The 20,295-nt window shown below is 35.4% G+C and overlaps 1 protein-coding gene across 5 annotated transcripts in view; it reads left to right on the forward strand.

Annotated features, from left to right (window-relative positions):
* LOC149572092 (DEAD-box ATP-dependent RNA helicase 17-like) overlaps positions 1 to 20,295 on the forward strand; it is a 152,827-nt gene that overhangs the window by 55,859 nt on the left and 76,673 nt on the right. For all 5 annotated transcript variants that reach the window (XM_089813394.1, XM_089813395.1, XM_089813398.1 and 2 more), the window contains 3 exons: positions 19,080 to 19,188; positions 19,448 to 19,806; positions 19,917 to 19,990. In XM_089813394.1, coding sequence (XP_089669520.1) covers positions 19,080 to 19,188; positions 19,448 to 19,806; positions 19,917 to 19,990 — 542 coding nt within the window. The remainder of the gene's footprint in view (positions 1 to 19,079; positions 19,189 to 19,447; positions 19,807 to 19,916; positions 19,991 to 20,295) is intronic.

Genomic DNA, 20,295 nt, shown 5'->3' on the forward strand with positions numbered 1-20,295 from the left:
GCGACCTCCAGATGACCTACCGCTTCCCCTTCCTCCTTGACTGCGCCCTCTTTGTCTTCCTTCAAACCTTTTATTCAGCTTCTCTTCAACTCGTAGGGCAAACTGGTATGCCGCTTCAACGTTGGTCATTCTTACTAGACTTAATTCGTCCTGGATGCTAGGTCGCAACCCACTGATATAACGAGCAACCTTCTCCTTATTTGCTTTTGCATGCCCTGCTCTAATCAAGAGTCGGTAAAACTCCTCTGTATATTCTTGGACTGATCTTCCTGCTTGCTTTAACCCATGCATCTTCTTAAACAAATCAAGCTTGTAGTCCACAGGAATGAACTGCTTCTTCAATTTGTCCACCATGCGATCCCACCTTGTGATCTTCCCTTTTCCCCTTCTGTTTCTTTCCAATTGAACCTCTTGCCACCAGATTTTGGCATGGCCTTTCAGTTTGGCCTTTGCAAACTTAACCCTATCTGGGTCCCTGATATCCTCATACTCAAAGTATTCTTCCATTTCATTGATCCAATCGATCAACTCATCTGGTTTCAGATTTCCTGAAAATACACCTACTTCAATTGTAGGTCTTTTCCCAAACTTAGTAATGGCCCTAAAAAGCCTTTCCTCTGCCTGATTCAGAACTTTCCCGTCAAATTCTCCTTCTGGTCCCATTTCGTCTTATTCATTGTCATCCTCACTTTCATCACCTGCGGCCACATTTGTTCCTCTACGGAGCTCCTCCTGCAACGCTTGTACCTGCCTTTGGAGGGCTCTAACCTCCTCAGGATTAATAGCTCTGGCCCTTCTGCCACGCTCTCTTAATGGAGGCATCTTCTAACTCGAACCCACAACTACACAGTCCTGGTGCAAACTGCCTCACAGTCGGCGCTCTGTCTACACACTCAGGAAAACCAGCTCTGATACCACTTGATGGGTACACAACCCAAGCACAGAATGGACAAAATAGAAAAGGGAAATTATATTAATTGAGAAAATAAGCTAGTACAAATAGTACAGAGAAAATAAACTTCAAAACATGCCCTAAGGGCTTACAATAGCATAAATTTGGAGATAATTTCTCCTTTCAGTACCTCCTCTCAAACTCCACTTCGAACTGCCTTTTACAATGCCAGGAATCTCCTTAAATAGACCCTAGAGGGTTAAGGACTAGGAATACATTCTAGAAAGTGCTAGCAGGCATCCACCGACCAAATAGAAGGCTCTAGAAGCTGCATTAAAAGTCGGCGCAAATCTAGAAGAATCCAGAAACGGTAACCGAACTTTCGAGAGGCATAACTTTTGAATCGTAGCTCCGATTGACGAACCGTTTACATTTTCGGAAAGCTCTCGAAGAGCTCTATAGCCCTAAGGACCAGCTTCGCTTGTCCCCCATTTTTCGGCCCTTTTCGAGGTCATTTAATGCCCCTAACCTGACTTTGAAGCATTCTTAGGAGGTCTCCAAAACCTGAAAAACTGCAATAACTTTCAAACCGTGGGGCCTTTTGACTTGATTCTTTTTCTGGAATGCTCTAAATCACAATTACATTCATCTGGCCAATTTACACCTTCTAGTTTACCAAAATGATGGCCCAATTACGTACTCCTATTTTTTCGTGATTTACTAGCACACTGATAGTGGAATTGTGAGAGTTGGAACATTTATTTGACCCAAATGGGTATCCAAAAATGAAAACACATGAAACAGAAACTAAGTTTAAGTACATTTTTTTTTGGGTGACACAGGATTGCCCTTATACCTCTGGATGCTCCTGCATCAGGAGATATGGGACAAGTCAAAAAATGTTTATGAAGGAACCAATAATGCAAAGAAAGAAAAACTCCAAACTCATCGAAGTGTATTTGAAAGCCTTAAAATGAAGGCTGATTAAGGCATAACCTCTTTTCTTGATCGTGTAAATGAAGTTGTCAATTCTATGAAATCCCTTGGTGGAGAAGTAGAACAATTTGTAGTGGAAAAGATTCTGAGATACTTATCATTGATATATGATTCTAAAATATCTATAATAGAAGAGAGGAAAGATTTAGATACACTAATCAGAGATGTATTACATGGGTTTCTTACTGCTTATGAAATGAGAATAAGAAACAAGGAACGTACAAAAGAAATAACATTCAAAGCATTCAAGTAAGGGAAGTATAAAAAGAATGGTTTCAACAAAAGCTTGAGTAGTGAATTAGATGAAGCAGAGGCATAGTTCAAAAGAAAACTTCTCCTAGAGGGTGTTGGCGCTCAAAATTGCATTCTCATTTTGAGCGTCTATTTCAAATTTTGAATCACTTCAGGCCCTTTAAATGCTTTTTGATGCCTATGTACCCAGCTGCCCATTTGAAGCATAAGAGGTGTTTAATGTTTCTAACACCTTCCATTCAGTGCATCCACTTGTTTCATGAAGTTAAATTGAGATTTCGAGTCATTTCGTGAAGTCCCATTTTGAGTAATTGTCAAATCTACATTTTCACCTAAGTGTCAAACAGTGACAGGAGGGCATGTTTGCATGTGAATATCTTGCACCCAGTAATGTTTCATGACTTGCCACTTCTCTGGTAGGATCTCTCAATCAAATTTTGGCCAACGAACGGAAATCGCTTAGATTCCCCTGCACTTCGGGCTTCGCTACACCCAGGCAGGTAAACCTTCACCTTGAACACTGACTACTCAATTCAAGGGTTTTCTATAGCGAATTTAAACTTTGCGAGTTCCTCGGCTAGCAAGGTCCTTGAACTCGATCAGAATGAAACTGAAATGTTGGATAATGGTTAAATGTTTTGAACAATTGAATAATAATAAATTTGATGCTTGCAGGAGGAATGTATAGATTTTCTGACTTCAATAAAAAGACCAGTGCCTTTGCTCGTCCGGGCGATAGTCAACTTCGGTGAACTTTTACATACAACTTCATAATGTTCAATGCATTTGTACTGCCAACAATTTTGATAATCTAGATGCGACAGACCAATTATAATGCAATCTTAAATTAGTCCAGATTGAATTTTAACTCCACTGAGACAAACTGGACACAGCTGTGGAAACAATTAAATATTTCACAACATCTATGATGATCAAATTTAAAATGCTTAATTGACCATGTCCACTTATCTGATAACAAAATCATATACAGAATTTTAAAATATAATTATGAAGGACAATTCGCTTGCAGTTTTAAATCTCCACGCCATTAAAGGTAAACAAAAGACATTTTATTTTATAAAATAAAATAAAAGTAATGGACTTTATTACAAAATCATAATATTGCCCTTATCTCTCCTTACAAAATATATAGATACAAAATATGCTTCTTTTTTAGAGAATATAAAGTGTTCCGATATCCATATTACTCTCCAAATAACGGTCTATTTATATTTTGAAAAATAGAACCAATGTGACTGCCTAGATTTTAAAGTTGTGTCTTCAAAATAAATCGCAACCTTACATAACACAATTACATTAGTCATAATTGATTTTAATCCTTTTACTATAGCCTTCCCTTTCAAAATTTAATCGCAGCTGTAACTTATGGGGCTTTAATTTTATTATTGCTTTATTTTATTAAACCATCGATTATTTTCTAACATAATCGCAGGCTTCAGCCGCACCAAGGCAAGATTTTCATTCCATATTTAACATCATCAACAATATTTCCCGTCTACCTTCATTTAATTCATTTGTTCCTGCGATTGCGTATAGCTCCTGCATTGGAATTCACCATCCAATTTTCGAATCAGTTTGTGTGCTTGTTCTACTGCCTTCCAGTATGTCGTCCCTGCATATTTCGTAACCATGAAGATTCCTATTTTGATAATATCCTTAATCAATTATTCTGGACGGCACCCATATCTTATATATTTCAGCTTTTCATTTATCAATTGGTGCCATACACTACTCCCGTGACGTTTATATTTGATAGGGTTTCGATTTCAATTTTATTAATCTCTGTATGGTGTCGCCACTTCAAATTTAATCATCACGACCTGTTCATAGTTGTTTGTGTTATCGCTGCAGCCATATATAATTTAATTGATTTTTATCGCTTATTTCTATTATTAGAATCGCTGCTGTTAAATAGTGTTGATCTGCCACACATTTGATGTAATTCGTGAAGCTGTATCAGGATCTTATAAAAAGCTTTCATTTTTAAATCATTATGGCTTGAGGTCCCGTTGCTTCCTTCAAAATTTCCACATTAAAATATTCATGGCAGCAGGAGCAGAAGAAAAATGAAGAGACTTGAGCTTCCACATATCGATATAGAAACTGCCGCTAACTTCATCGTATGAAATTGCCTCTAACCGAAGTAAACAAAAAGGTTAGAAATTATCAACCACCTCCTGCTATGTCCACTGACTTATTTATTCCATGCCGTGACTTCATTTCAATGTGATCGTTTGCAGACCTGGGTGAAAGGTTTTCATCACTCTATAATCTCTCACACATGCCAAATACATGCCTATGACAATTCCTTTCATCCTTATTAATCTGTGTCAAATGCCATTCTGCAGGTCTACGTAAGATTACTTATATTGATTCATTTCAATCCTTGACTAGTCTTATTCATCAGTATGAATGTCTTCTGCACGTTCAACAGTCTTTTGTAATCTCTGGATCTCAAGGCAAAAGTGAGTACTTCCAGATTATGGTTTTTACACTCTTAACTGTAAGTATCATCACAACTTTCAGATTGAAATCATAATCTGGATAAAGATAATTAAAGATCTATTGATGAAATAGAAGGTACAACATGTTACATCCCTGTCCACAAACTTGAATTCTTGCTTTGCCCAGTTGAACCTAGTAGTCTGGAAAAAACTAAGCCGCTTGGAGAGAAACAAAACTAATACTTTCTTCTTCGGCAAATCAACAACTTCTGATGGCTCACTCAAACCTTCACAGTGTTCTTTCCCATTATAATTTGATTCCTTATAATCATTAGCATATAGCATGTAAACTTTTGTCATTGGTATACAACATAAAAACGCAAAGATATGAAAATATATAAGAATGGAGCTCCTAAAGTTAGAGTTCCATCAGGGGGTATCTAGTGTCCATACTGGACTAGTGCTTGATTGGTCATGGTGACATCCTTTTCATCTGGTTTCTCACCTTCTTGGATAGGTTTCGTGCCCTTAGGGCGAAGAGGAAGCTGTTTTCTCTCCCTTATAAGATTTTTCTAGATGAAGATCTCATGAAGGCTCAGGTTATAGAGCTCATGAAGGCGAGATAGGTCCCCAAGACCAAATATTAGTCTCGTTAGCGGTCGGACAAGAGGGAGACCTCCACGTGCTCTCTTCTTGTTAAATGTTTGGAATGGTAATGGTTCTCTTTGGTCATTACCCGGTCTCTTTCATGATGTAGTGAGGTTCTTGACATACTTGTCGACACTGAGACTTACGAGAGTCTTGTGCGTCCTCTTCCGGGGTTTACAGGTTATTAGGGGTTATCTATTTGTAGAGAGGAGGTTCGTGCTTCTAGTAGGGTCCATGGATCCGGTGGTGTTGCTTGTCTGATTAGAGATGATATTTTCAGCTTTACTTCTGTTGTCAACTCTGATATGCATGCTAGATTTATGTGGGTCCATATTGATCATAAGAGTCACTGCCAGAGAGATATCTTTATTGTTGTTTGCTATTTCCCGCCAGCTTCCTCTCCTTATGCTGTACATGGTATCGAGGATGGAGACCCGTATGTAGACCTTAATGAGAGTGTCTCTCAGTTTGCTGCTTTAGGGGACATCATTGTAATTGGTGATTTCAATGCACAGACCAGAGAACTCCAACCTTTGCCTTATGACTGATGCTCTGATTCTATCTACACCACTGTGATTGATCCAACTACTTTGTGACTTCAGCGTATTTTTGATGATGTTCTTGGGCCGATTTCCTGTTATGGTCGCCATCTTCTACAGCTTTGTGAGTCCTCTGGGCTTGTGATCTTGAATGGTTTCTCATGCTTTCCAGATTCTGAGCTCTTTACCTGTTAGCCTCATTGTGGGGTTGCTAGTGTTGTTGACTATGCCTTCACCTCTCCCTCCTTCATTCTCTTCATTCACAGCTTCATCATATAGATGATCTCCTCCCCAAGTGATTGATGAGGCCTAAAATATATGTGAGGACATCAAATGTATTTGGCACACGATGCGTCATAAAGCCGCAAAATGGGGACAAATAGATATCATAAAAGTTTTGTTGTAGTGGGGATCTCATCCTCTCCTCGAAAGAGATTGTGATGTCCGAACTATATTCCATTATTTAGTGCAATCAAAATTAATTGAAGAGGATGGAAAAGAAGTTGCATAACTGCTGTTAAAGAAGTGTGGATTTGATGAAAAGAAATTGTAGTGACTGACAGAACCAGGTGATGTGGAGTAGGTGACCTAACACTCCATAAACTGCACTTTGAAGAGGACAAAACCCAAATATTTGTGCAATATATCATTGGAGATTATCCATCAAAGGTGGCGAGTTAAAATAAATTCACATTATAAAGTAATAGCCACGTGGACTCCATGAAAGGGAAAGATTGAAAAACAAAGCAACAAGGAAAATTAAGTAAATTGTAAAGAGCAACAATATTGTCATTGTTAGAATGTGAAAAAGTTCAAATCAAACGACATCATATATAATTGACACCTATTCTACAAATTCAGTTCAATCATAAAGGGGCATCGCCACATACGGTGGTGAGAATTTCCTATAAACCACTTTGTATTACCTTATGCATGGGGTTTGTATAAATCAGCGGCTCACCACAAATAAACACACTCTGTGTATATTGTTTAGTAATGTCCACTAGGTATGTTGAAGGAAACATATAACTATTAAAGACATAGTGCAACGATTGAATTAAGAATTTGGAGTGCCAATATGGTAAGTATTTATGGTGTATTATTGAAGTTTTTTTATAATTATTTTTATGAAATATATTGTTTCAAGCACGAGTGTGCTTGTATCGGGTTCCTAAATCGTTTCAGTGGCGTCCTTTACTAGTTGGTAGCTTACAGGTCTCATGCCTTTGTTGGGTTGCCTCGTAGGTTTGAACCCTTCATAAAATTTAAATATATATAAATATAGTTTAAGATGCCTTATTAATATATTGGTAGGTAAGTTTTGGCCATTTATTTAATTTACATAGGATATTATTGTTGAAAACATATATTTAAATTAGATTAGTTATCTATATTATATTGGAATGATCTTATTATGAGAAATTTATTATTCTAGAGAATTAGTCTCTGTCTTATTTTTATTTCAATACTCCAAGAGCTATTTGCCTTGATCTTTTCCTTCAAGTATGTTCTTGCAGAAAAGGGGAGATTGATATCCGATTCAGAGGGAGTCTGACACTTTTAAGGTAAAGGAGCTCGGAAGATTGATGAATCAGAGGAAGTTTTGACTTAATATAAACTTTTGGTGTCATACATGTGACTGTATGATTTAATGGGCCTATCCATTGCGTAGATCATGAGGAAGTGATAACTTCCAAATGATTATCACTTGTATCTATAGAAGTTATTGAAAGGTGATGATCTTTCAATAAGTTAACCTTCTATTGTGATAGACATTTTTATGATGTTTGAAACAAATCATAATATATCGTAAACTTGCATGTTGGATTAAGATCCTTAAACAGACCATGACCATCTATTATGATAAACATCTTTTGATGTCTAAGTAGATCATAATAGATGATATCTTGCATGGTGGATTAATTTCCTTAAATAGACCACGACCTTCTATTGTGATGGACATCTTATGATGTCTAAGCAAATCATAATAGAATATTACTTGCATGGTGGATTAAGCTCCCTAATTAGACCATGTATGTTCATATGGTAATCATTATGAGAATATGTTTGCACATACCTTGCGAACATTTTTGACATTTTATGCAAATTGATATTCTGGAGGTCAATATTCATGATATCGAAATGTTGAATATCTTCTGATCAAAGATATTCTTATATTACATTTAGGTAATATATGGCCATGGTGTTTATCCTCCCTAGCTAAGAGGGAGTGTTGATGTTGTAGCTTCAGTCAGATTGATTTGATCCAGATTCTATCCCCTATGGTTATTGTTTAAACATTATTGCATTTGATTTATTGTCAATTAGACACACACACACACACACATATACATATATAGTTGTTAATAATGTCTAATGACAAATATTGATTAACATAGAGACATGTCTCTTCTACTCCTATTTATGTACACTTGGATCTGCATTTGAAAAGCACATACCACAATGGCAGTGCCATTACATTTGTAGTGATCCAAGGAAATCAACACTAAGCTATAAACATATATGAATTGCCTATGTAGAAGTTGAATTGCTAGATGGAGATATGGACCCGCTCAATAATAATCATTAAATATATATTGTGAACTATTAAGTAGAGTCTACCTCCGTTGATCAAGGAGATTAGGATGCAGTGAACATCACAATAGTAATAACTAATTATGAATGAAATTGATCAGAATGAACATGGGGGAGTTATTTTTGACCATACGCTAAGGGGGATATATATTTTTTCCTAATTGGAATAACTACACAGGTGGAAGTTGTAATTGAATGGAATTGTTAAACCTTACAGCAAAAGGAAATGAACGTTACAACCATGGAAGAAGCTTATACGTTTACCTATCAAATTAGCAACGCTTTATAATTATAGTTTACAATGAAATAAGAAACAAGATGATGTATTATTATTATTGTTACTATTGTTACTTTTGTCTCTCTGCTGGTTGTTTTGGTATTTGCTAGATGGTGCATTTGTGTTTGTCTACTGAAAGGTGCCCGCTATTGCGGATGTAGACGATTGCTCCTATGTGAAAAACACTTGTTGACTTTGTGTTTTCATATTATATGGGCATTCCTTGGTGAAATGTGCTACAAGTCGGCAAATGTCACAAAATGCTTTATTTGGGCATGTGCCCTTTGTATGACCCTCCTTGCAATCCGTGAACTGAATTCCCTCATCATTCTTACCGGCGTTGCGCTTCATTGCTTTGAACTCCATCACTCTATGCATATCTTTTTGAAGGGCTTGTCCCTTCTTGTTGGACTCCTCATTGCTCCTTTTGCTTGAGCAGTCGTCATCATTTGATGACTTGCCCTTCTTTTTCTTCGATGTTTTGTTCTCACTTTCGAAGTTCATGGCTCTTTGTATTCCTTTGCGTACGATGTTGGAGGATCAATTTTCATTTTGTTCCTCTAGGAGGGTTTGAGTCCTGCGAACGACATTTTCTTACAGTGGTTTGCTTGCTGACTATCCATTTTTCTTAGTAGTTCTTTAGTCACCAAGCATACACTCTAACAATCTTATTCTTTCCTTGCTTTGTCTATATATCTCTACCACAATTTCATTGCCATTCAAAAGCAATTGGAATTCATTGTGATATTCTTTTTCAAGTCATCACACGTAGTTAATATTTTTTATCAATGTTAGAGTACCAATCTATGGCCACTTTATGCAAAGTCTCTAGAAATTGTTGAGCCCATTCGTAATGGTCGGTTACACTATTGCCCACGAAATTGTTTCACTTTCGGTAGTATCGTACAAGATCGTTCTCATCCCTTGCGAATTTAGGCCACTTTTGTTTCAATGACATTAATGGTTTTGTTGTTTTGAGCTACCAAACTGGACATATTAGAACTGGACGCGTTGTTCTAACAACTTTGCCCCTGTGTCCCTCTAACACTCTTGGCTGCACTAGTGTCTTCTATGTCCTTGTCTTGGTCTCCTATACTTCCCCTCGATTTTCTTTTACCTCCTTAAGGTTCCTCTAGTTTCTTTGATTTGCTCATCATCGTTTACTTTCGTGCGGTATCCTTCTTCCGTACTCTATGTGTACCCTTCACCTTTGGCTGGTTCAGTTATCACGATGCCCCATTGGCTCCCTCCGGGTAACCCTTCTTCCGATTGTCCCTTAGAAAGTCTTCTTAGGCTTCACCTACACTCTACTTTTTCTAATTCGAAGGCTCTCTGTATGGCCTTGTAGTCGTTTATCTACTCGTGATCTCTTTCTTTGTTTAGAAGGTTTGGCATTAATTATTTTTCTCCCAAGCGTACAAGCTTCTTTGCCTTCTATTCTTGTTGTGCTCCTTTGCTTCCTTTCATCTGTTTCCTTGTACCTTAGGAGGATTTGTTGGCATCTGTTCTCCTTGTTGATCTCTTCCTATGAGTTTTGTAGGGCTAGTAAAGTTTTTTTCCAAGAGATGTGAAAGACAACTCATTAATTGGTCAACCACGAGACTTACTCTAATGGAACTTCACACTATGCTCTTAGGGACTTCTTCCTTTGTCGCTTCCCTTAGCAAGTGGGTCTCTATTGATGCTTGCAATATGGATACAAAGTGTGACATCAATGCTCTCTTTCTTTTGAATAACTCTTGAAAAAAGTTGTCTTCACTACGACTACCTCCACTTATTAGTTGGCACATTATTTTTCGTTCGCCATGCACTTCTCTCCTCACTCCTAGATTTGTATAGGCAACTGTGCCAAATGTTTTCCCTATAGGGACTCAGTTAATACATATGAGAATAACTAATAACATAACAAAATAACACAGAACATAGAGCACAAAACACAATGTTTCAGAAAACTCACAAGCATCTTAAAAAAATTATCAAATGCTTATAATGTCTGCACTAGGTATATCAACAATTACATCAATCCCAACCATGACTCTCATTTGATATGATATCATGTCTCTCGGATGCAAATACATAACATATATAAGGGTTGAAAGGTTACAACGACAAGCGCCATGACCGTTCCACTTACCTATCCCTTTGACTAACTACCAAGTATTGACAATTCATAATTATCTGGTAGCGCAAGGATTAAGCTTGAAACTCCTAATGAGAAGGAAGTTTAATTTATATTATCAAAAGAGGACTCAAATCAGGTTGCCAAAGACAAATTTCGAAGACGAAGACTAAATCTACAAGTTCAAGATGCAAATTCAATTAATGATGGTGAGAATATTTCCAAGAACATAGATGGTGAAATTTTGAGAAGATGAAGCAATTTGGGAATATGCCATCACTATTGAAGGCTTAAAATTTTTGAGTATGGAGAGATATTTTCTCTTTATCAAAATATGAATCAAGTCTACATAAGGATGTTGAGGTGACACCTAGTTGTCTTCGACCTCTTAGAAAATTCAAGTTTATACAAAGTCAATCATGTTATGCCAAATGTACCATTTTCTCATTGGCTACCAAAAGTATTGAGATTTTCTTATTGGCCCACATAATGTTGCTTTAATGTAATTGGTTGATAATGTGCCAACCTTAATTTGGGTTAGGGATAAATGTTGGCCATTGATCTTGACCCTTCATTGTAATTAATTACCTATAAAAGGCCAAGGCCTTCTCATTTGTAATACATTAGATTGTAGGAGAAGAGAAGAGGAGAAGGCTAGAGTAGAATAAGTTAGCTAAGGGAGATACTTGATCAAATTATTCCCATAATGCCACCAAGGTGATTAATAAATCATTGTTCATCTTCATGGTGGATCACTTAATGTTGACTTGGAGTGTTGTCCAGTTTCGTCAATCCTCACTTGGATTAGATTTCATTTTATGTTGTAGTAGTTGAGTTGGTTGAAAGTAATTATGGATGTACTTATTTGATTCGATGTAAACTAGGGCCACCAGCTAGTGAATGTTAGGAGTGCCTTGTGTGGTGAGCTAGTGAATTGTACTAGCATACCTTAAAAGCTACACGAGTATATCCTAAAAGCTTGTACTAGGTGGATAAAGTCGTTGATAAAGCTACATCTAGTAGAGTTCAAGTTCATCCTTGCTTCCTTGCATTCATCCACGTTTTCAACAAACAACATGAAGGTAAATCCTTAGAAGTGCATGTAGTTGATATCCATTAAATGAATAACGTGTGCCCCCTTGGTGATTACCAACCTTAGTTACCGATTCATGAAACTAATCCGATTCGGGCACATGAATCGGATCCGCGGATTCATGATTTTTTTTTCCCAATTATGATTCGTGGAGGATTTGTGTATATATATATATATATATATATGCATTATATATACTAAAAAATGAGAGAAATATACATAATTCTAAAACTAAATCATTTTAAAGTAGGAATCTATGATTCTAAATCATCTCATAGTATGAATCTATGGATCAAATCCATAACGATTATAAGAAAATAATCGAAAAAAACTAAAAAAAAAAAAAAATTAAAACAAAAAAATTTCAAAAAAAACAAAGAAATCCAAACGAATCCGGATGAATCCAGCCACAGATTTGGATCTGGATCGGATATGAATCCGGATCCAACCTACGAATCCGGTAACTAAGTTACCAACAAATCACATTATTTCACTAAGCAAGTATCCACAATTGAAGAGAACCTTGAAGCCATTACATGATCTTACTTTGCAAGCTTAACATGAGAGATGACCTTATTTAAGAGAGAATTGAGCATTTGGTGTTTCCCTGAGTATTTGACTCTGTTATAGTGGAATAAGACTCACATCAACACTAAGGAGGAACAAATCTACAAATAAAGAAGGATTACCATCATCAAAGGTTCAAGTACATGAAGGTTTACATGTCCATGGTCAATAGAGGAAATTACGTCACTTCAAGAAAATTGAGATATCAAGAACAATTCAATGAGAGAATTTCCTAAAGAAAGGGAACGTAGAAACAAATTTGAAACAAGGATCAAAGATGAGCAAGCTGAGATGGCTTCTAGTTATCATTCAACCAATCAGAGAGCTCCAAGTTGATGGTCCAAGATCACCCAATCATAGTCATTCTTGAGTGGACATGTGGAACACATTATTTACTCTTTGGTTAAACCTCAATTTGATTTGGAATGCATTTTTTTCATTACCCACATAATGATGTTTGCTACCAATCATAATGATTTTGGCAGCGAAAATTAGTTTACTTAAGGGATATGGAATCCATTACGAAGAGCCAGTTGGATGGTTTTCTCTCTCATGATTTCCATCAATTATCTACAAAAGCATACTTCAGATTGGGACAACATACTTGATACCAGCATGGAGAGACTAGAGGTGATTAAATTGCTAGAGCGCATGAATTCCAACGCAGTTTTACGGTGACAATCAGTAGTGTTGGTTTTACTAAAATTGGCATGATTCAAATGCCAAGATCGTTTTGTTAAGAATGTTAGCTTGTGAGAAATTGAATCTGTATTTTTTCATTACTATCCTAAAATAAATTTTGCATAACTGATTACAGTAGTCATATCTATATATACATATAATATTATATATATATATATATATGTCTCATTATTACTATTATCATATATATATATATAATATTATATATACATATATATATACTCAAGAGTAGACTAAAACACTTATATAATGTAATGTAATCACTAATGCCGATAGCACATAATTATTATATTCTGCGATTCATATAATGCACACGTAAATCAGTATTACCTTATACCATCGATGACAAATGTACTTATGTAAATACCGCTGATTACTTTACATGGTGCATAGCATTGACAAAGGAATGCTAACTAATCTTGCTTTCCGTTTCAAACCTTTGTGAACCGACTCTTGGTCATTGGGTTATTGGTACGTGACCTTTCATCATGTCTTCTCACTGTGCCCTTAACTTGATATATATATGTTATGATCTGCAGTGTGAAGTAGATCAATTACAGTGGAAATCGTACTCTCACACTTGCAGATCATAACACATAAAATCAGAGATATATATATATATATACACAGTTTCAATACATTATTTAAAATCATCAATAAACATTCAGAAATAAAATAACAGTATCTTAACAAGATTTAGAAAATTGAGATTTATAAATTTTACACGTTTAAGTTCTGATCCATAAATTTTCGATCACCGCTTCTTCTCCTAGTCACGACCAGTTTGTAATTGCATAATGAATGGATATGCTGCTTATCCTTGCCCTATCTGCTGCTGTTATATACAGCAGTTTTTAATATTGTAATCAAGCTATTTTTATGGAATAAGATGATTTTTTTATACTCTGTTTTCTCTGCTCTATTTGCTCTGTAATATTTCTTATAATGTGCAATGCTCTTTTTTTATTTTCCTAGTTAGATGTATGCGGGAAATTTTACATGGTATCAGAGCCTAGTTGCTAGAAAATAAATGTGAGTTTTGTTTGCAAGTGTGACGGATCAGAGCTTGAAAGAATGGAGTTTTCAATCTTTTCTGTTCTTATGTCATGCGATTATTTCGAATGGAAGCCACCAATTCTGTTGAGGCTCAGAAGCAAAGGCTTGTATCAAAAAGTCATGGCAATAGAGGTTGGACTAGATTCTACATCTGAGATAGGCCAAGATCATGCTCTCTTCGCAAGGATCTTGTCTTCTTTTTCTCTTTATTGACACCTGTTTTAGTGGACCTGTCAATGCCTATTGGTGCAAATGCTTCCTTTGCTTCCATAGTTGATCAGATTTATAGACATTTGGTACCTGTATTTTCAATCATCAATAATTCTTGCATGGTTGATAAGTGTCATTAGGGCCATCTATTCTTTGTTTGCCTCTAGTTATCATTCAACCAATCAGAGAGCTCCACGTTGATGGTCCAAGATCACCCAATCATAGTCATTCTCAAGTGGACATGTGGAACACATTATTTTCTCATTGGTTAAATCTCAATTAGTTTACTTAAGGGATATGGAATCCTATAAGAAGAGTCAGTTGGATGGTATTCTCTCATGATTTCCATCAATTTTCTACAGAAGCATCCTTCAAATTGGGACAACATACTTGATACCAACATGGAGAGACTAGAGGTGATTAAACTGCTAGAGCACATGAATTCCAATGCAGTTTTACGGAGACAATCAGTTAAGTGTTGGTTTTACTGAGATTGGCATGATTTGCATGCCAAGATTGTTCAAGTTTTGATCCATAAATTTTCGAGCCCGCTTCTTCTCCTAGTCACAACCAGTTTGTAATTGCATAATGAATGGATATGCTGCTTATCCTTGCCCTATCTGCTGCTGTTATATGCAGCAGTTTTTAACATTGTAATCAAGCTAATTTTATGGAATAAGATGATTTTTTTATACTTTGTTTTCTTTGCTCTATAATATTTCTTATTATGTGCAATGCTCTTGTTTTTATTTTCCTAGTTAGATCTATGTGGCAAATTTTACATGGTATCAGAGCCTAGTTGCTGGAAAGTAAATGTGAGTTTTTGTTTGAAAGTGTGACAGATTAGAGCTTGAAAGAATGAAGTTTTCAATCTTTTCTGTTCTTATGTCATGCAATTATTTCAAATGGAAGCCTCTAGTTTTGCTTAGGCTCAGAAGCAGAGGCTTGTATTGAAAAGTCATGGCAACAGAGGTTGGACCTGATTCTACATCTGAGATAGGCCAAGATCATGCTCTCTTCGCAAGGATCTCATCTTCTTTTTCTCTTTAGTGACACTTGTTTTAGTGGACTTGTCATGCCTATTGGTGCGAATGCTTCCTTTTTTTCCATAGTTGATCAGATTTATAGATGATTGGCACCTGTATTTTCAATCATCAATAATTCTTGCATGGTTGAGTAGTGTCGTTAGGGTCACTTGTACCGATTTATGTGTCATTTGCATCCTTGACAGATAAATGTTTTGCCTTTGTTTGCCATCTATTCTCTATTTGAGGGAGCTATGCAAATTACTATCTATTGTATCTTCGATTTGATTAACAGATGTTTTGCCTTTGTTTGCCATCTGCTCATTGTTTGTGTAGTCTTATGTTGGGCACTCATGTAGATTGATCCTGATCATCATCTCGGTTTAGAATAATGTTCTTCATTAGCACTATGGCGATTGTTATAGACAATTATCTACAATTTTCTTGTCACAAGATTTTTAGCTGCATCTTTTCTTTCTTTAGTTATCATTTTCCTTAGTTGGAATTGAGGGGGTGTTAGAGCGCATAATAATTCCAATGCAGTTTTACGGTGACAATCAGTTAAGTGCTGGTTTTACTGAGATTGGCATGATTCACCTTCCAAGATTGTTCAAGTTCTGATCCATGATTTTTGGATCACCGCTTCTTCTCCTAGTCACGTTCAGTTTGTAATTGCATAATGAATGGATATGCTGCTTATCCTTGCCCTATATGCTGCTGTTATATATAGTAGTTTTTAACATTGTAATCAAGCAATTTTTATGGAATAAGATGAGTTTGAATACTCTGTTTTCTCTGCTCTATTTGCTCTGTAATATTCCTTATTATGTGCAATGCTCTTGTTTTTATTTTCTTAGTTAGATCTATGCTGGAAATTTTACATAAACTACAACATAGCAGCTTGCTCAGCATTGCTATGGATGATCTTGATGCACTTATGTTCAAGTTCATGGAATTTGCTAAGGAGAAGGAGAAAGGAATATCTTCTAGATGATAAACTATATGATGACTAAGGAACTCTTTTTTTCTCATTGGTCCTCATGCCCTTGAATTTTTTCATTAGCTCATTTTATGGTTCTTCATTCTTATTGGAGATGCATTTAATGTTTGTAGCAGTCCTAATTAGGGTTTTCTTTGAGTAAATCTGAGACATTGTTTTTGATTTAATCTTTTTTTGTTCATTGTATTTGGGGCTCCTATAAAAATCCCACTCTTCTCATTTGTAAAGGGAGAGACTTATTCAAATTTTAGCCATAATGCTATCAAAGTAAGTGCTAATTTATTGTTGGTCATCATGGTGGATTACTTCAATCCTTGGAGTACTGCGTGGTTTCTTCATTTTCTCACTTAGATTAGGATTTCATTTCATGTTGATTAAAAGTAGTGTTTAGTTGAGTGGACGATATGGTGGATGCATCTTTGTTGAACTCGTGTAGACCATACCACTAGTTGCTTGCAGATTGCCAGTTTGCCTTGCGTGGTCAACTGGCATATTCATAAGCTTAACTTTGACTCTTTCCTGCACATTAATAATCATCGATGGATGGTGTTATTGGATTACTTATAATTTGAACATCTCACATTTACCTTAGGAGACTAGCATTGTTGATGTTGATGGCTAAACTATGTCTACTAGAGTCTCAAATACATTCATAGTCTCTTGCATTCTAGGAGTAGAATAGGTTTTTGAACCCTTTATCCCTTAGCAACTTCTTGTTGGTAGAAGTTGAAATAGCTGATATGCATTGATTGAACAACATAAGTCCTTTTGTGGTATCCATCATACCATATCACAAAATTGAGGTAAGTCCACAATAAGAAGGAACCTTGGGTTTGTCTCAGTTGATTACACAATCCATATTCATTGTTTAGCAAATGATATTCCTTATTTAAGAGAGGGTTTGATATTTGGTGTTTCATTCTATAACATCAAGTGTTTCATCTTGCATATTTAGTGGAACAAAACTCACATGAACAGAATCCTTGAATTTGAACTAGAACGAACAACTTACTAAAAGTTATAAAACTATAATAAGAGTTCTAAAAATTGATCAAATATGATTCAAATTTTTTGAAAGTTTCAAAAAAGTTAAACATATGATCTACAATGTATGTAGAAAATGCCACAAATAATTAGTCTTTAAATTCCTCACCGCTTGTTTATAATTGAGAGAATGCAATGATCTTTCAAAGAACTAGTTTTAGGTCCCATATTGCTATTAAGGAGACACACCTTGTACTATTACCTATAACATTTAAAGTTCTTTTAGCAACATTTTTCCTAGAAGGTAATCTAAAATTGTTATGAAACCAAAGGTTCCATACAAATATCTTGTCCTGAACTTCAATTTTTTAAAAAGTGACATAAATATACATGTACTCTGAATTATCACAAGGATGGGTGACTCAATTTTCGGGGGATGCCCAGATGCCCCTAGAACAATAAATCTAGAGGGCATTTTGGATATATCAAGTAATTTGTGTCTTTCAAAAAATTTATTGGACATTCTGGGGGTGGTTGGCAAGCCTTATTTGGGAAGATCATTGTAGGATCAGTTGGGGTGGCTCAGGGATGTTTTATCTTTGTAACCATGTTCCCAAAGGACAAAATTGCAAGGCATGTTAAAATGTTAGTCCCAAGCCTGGACTTTATCCAAGTCTAGCACATTAAGTCACAAGGTTCGCCAAATTTTGGCCACGAAGTTCAAAATTCGGTGAACCTTAAATTCCTACATAAAAATCGTAAAAATTGGTTTGAAATTCATTCAAAAAATGACGAGCATTTCTTATTAGGGTTTCTAATCAGAGTTTTTCACCATTAGTGCGTAATGTTGAGTGAGACCAAGGAGAAATGTGGAGTTGAAGAAATCGTGAGTTAGCTGAGTGCAAAATAAGAGTATTTGGATGCGTCTAACAACCAACCATTTCAATCGTTGGAAGACTGTAACAACCATTCGAAGCCTGTGTGTTGACGCGAGTCCTATCAGTCCTTTTTTAATTCATCAAATTTCTAGGTCGCTATCAAACGGAAGCTCTTCTTTCCTAATGATGGAAAGGCACATTATCAAAGTGATAACAAATGGTCTTTTTTAATATTTAATCTACGCATTTAACTTTTTAATTATATTTGTAGGTATTACTTTATTTTCAATTTAATATTATTCTTTTTTAATATTGTAAACCAACATTTGATAAGTCTGAAATTTTTGGTAAATTAAAACATTTGGTAGATTATAAATTACAATTATATAAAATTTGGAAATTTAAATTATTTAATTTAAAATAAAAAAATTGAAATATTTAACTTAACAATTGAAATTTATTAGTACTCTGAAATTAATTTTTTTTTTTTTTTTAATTTAGTATAATATTATTTATTTTCATAATTTAAAATTATTAAATATTTTGAAAAAAACAATTATATAAGGCAAACTTAATAACAATTTTTTTTCTGAATTATTTTTGTCGTCAAATTTCATCCAAATTTTATTGTGGTTGAACACGAACTCGAACTCAAACCTTGTGACAGTATATATATATAAAACTTGCAAACTTAATATTGTTTTGTTCTTTCACAGGCGATTGCCTAGAACTTATGAGAAATGGAAAATTTTCTGATATTTAACATATTCTCCAATTTTAGGAATAACTTTTCTAATTGCTACTCCTGGACGGCTTTTGGACCACTTAAAGAACACTTCTTCTTTTTCTCACAGTTGCCTTCGCTGGTTAGTGTTTGATGAAGCAGACAGGTGCGTGCTAATACTTCTTGTTTGAGTATACAGTTAATTATAGTTCTAGATGTTTGCTAATTTTTTCCTTTTAAAACTCTTATTTATAGGTGAAGCATGTGTATATATTGGTAGCAATAATGTTTTTTTGATGCGATCCCATGTTTTATTTCCTAAGAGTGTTTGTATTAATAAGTTTTGAGTTATCATTCCTTTTGACAATTAATTTTCTATATTTCAAGCTGGTTGTCATTTCAAATATATATTTTGTTTGAACCAGACTTCTGGACCTAGGATTTGGTAAAGACATAGCAAAGATATTGACCCTGTTGGAATCAGGGCAACGTGGATATGGGAATAAGAAGACAGCTAATTATGATCCTTCTAATGATGAGTATCGGATTCAGAACTTGCTATTGTCTGCAACTTTGAATGACCAAGTTAATAATCTTGCAAAAATTAGCTTGCATGATCCAGTCAACATTGGGTTGGAAGTGAGTAGATCTTTCCATGGCAAGGCTGAAGCTTCCTCTGGTATAGCCACAGATATAGAAACTATCAAATGTGCTCAATTTGATTCTAGTAATTCAACAGCAGAATATAAATTTCCAGCACGGTTAGTTCAAAGCTACATGAAAGGTGACTGCATACTTCATAAAATGCACAACTACCACTGTCAAAGTTAGTTAAAAACTTAAGCATACTGTAACTTGTTTAAAAGCTTTTGATATTTGAGATGTCATTTGCAGTGCCTTGCAGTATGAGGCTGGTAGTCTTGTTGGCTCTTTTACAATCTCAATACACAGAAAAATCTTCTTGCAAGGTAAAATTAACATGTTATTTTGAACAATCTGTTGTATCTTAAAAATTATATGCTGATTTTGCTTGATACAAAAGATTTTCATGTCAAATGTGCAGCATGTTGTGAATTCATCATTTTCTAGCTTTAAACTTTCTCATTTGGATCTTGACTTTGAAATTTTGGCTTCAAATGATCAAATAGAAGCAAATGTTCTAGCCACCAGGATATGGATTTGTTTCTCACACTTTAATACGAGAGGATGAAAGATTGCAGCAAAGATACGCAGTCTATAGTAAAATCAACCCCACTTGAATGTTACAGTAAAA

The sequence above is a fragment of the Cupressus sempervirens genome, chromosome 2, assembly GCF_028749045.1.
Source record: "Cupressus sempervirens isolate cs-2001-9-10 chromosome 2, ASM2874904v1, whole genome shotgun sequence".
NCBI classification, from domain to species: domain Eukaryota; kingdom Viridiplantae; phylum Streptophyta; class Pinopsida; order Cupressales; family Cupressaceae; genus Cupressus; species Cupressus sempervirens.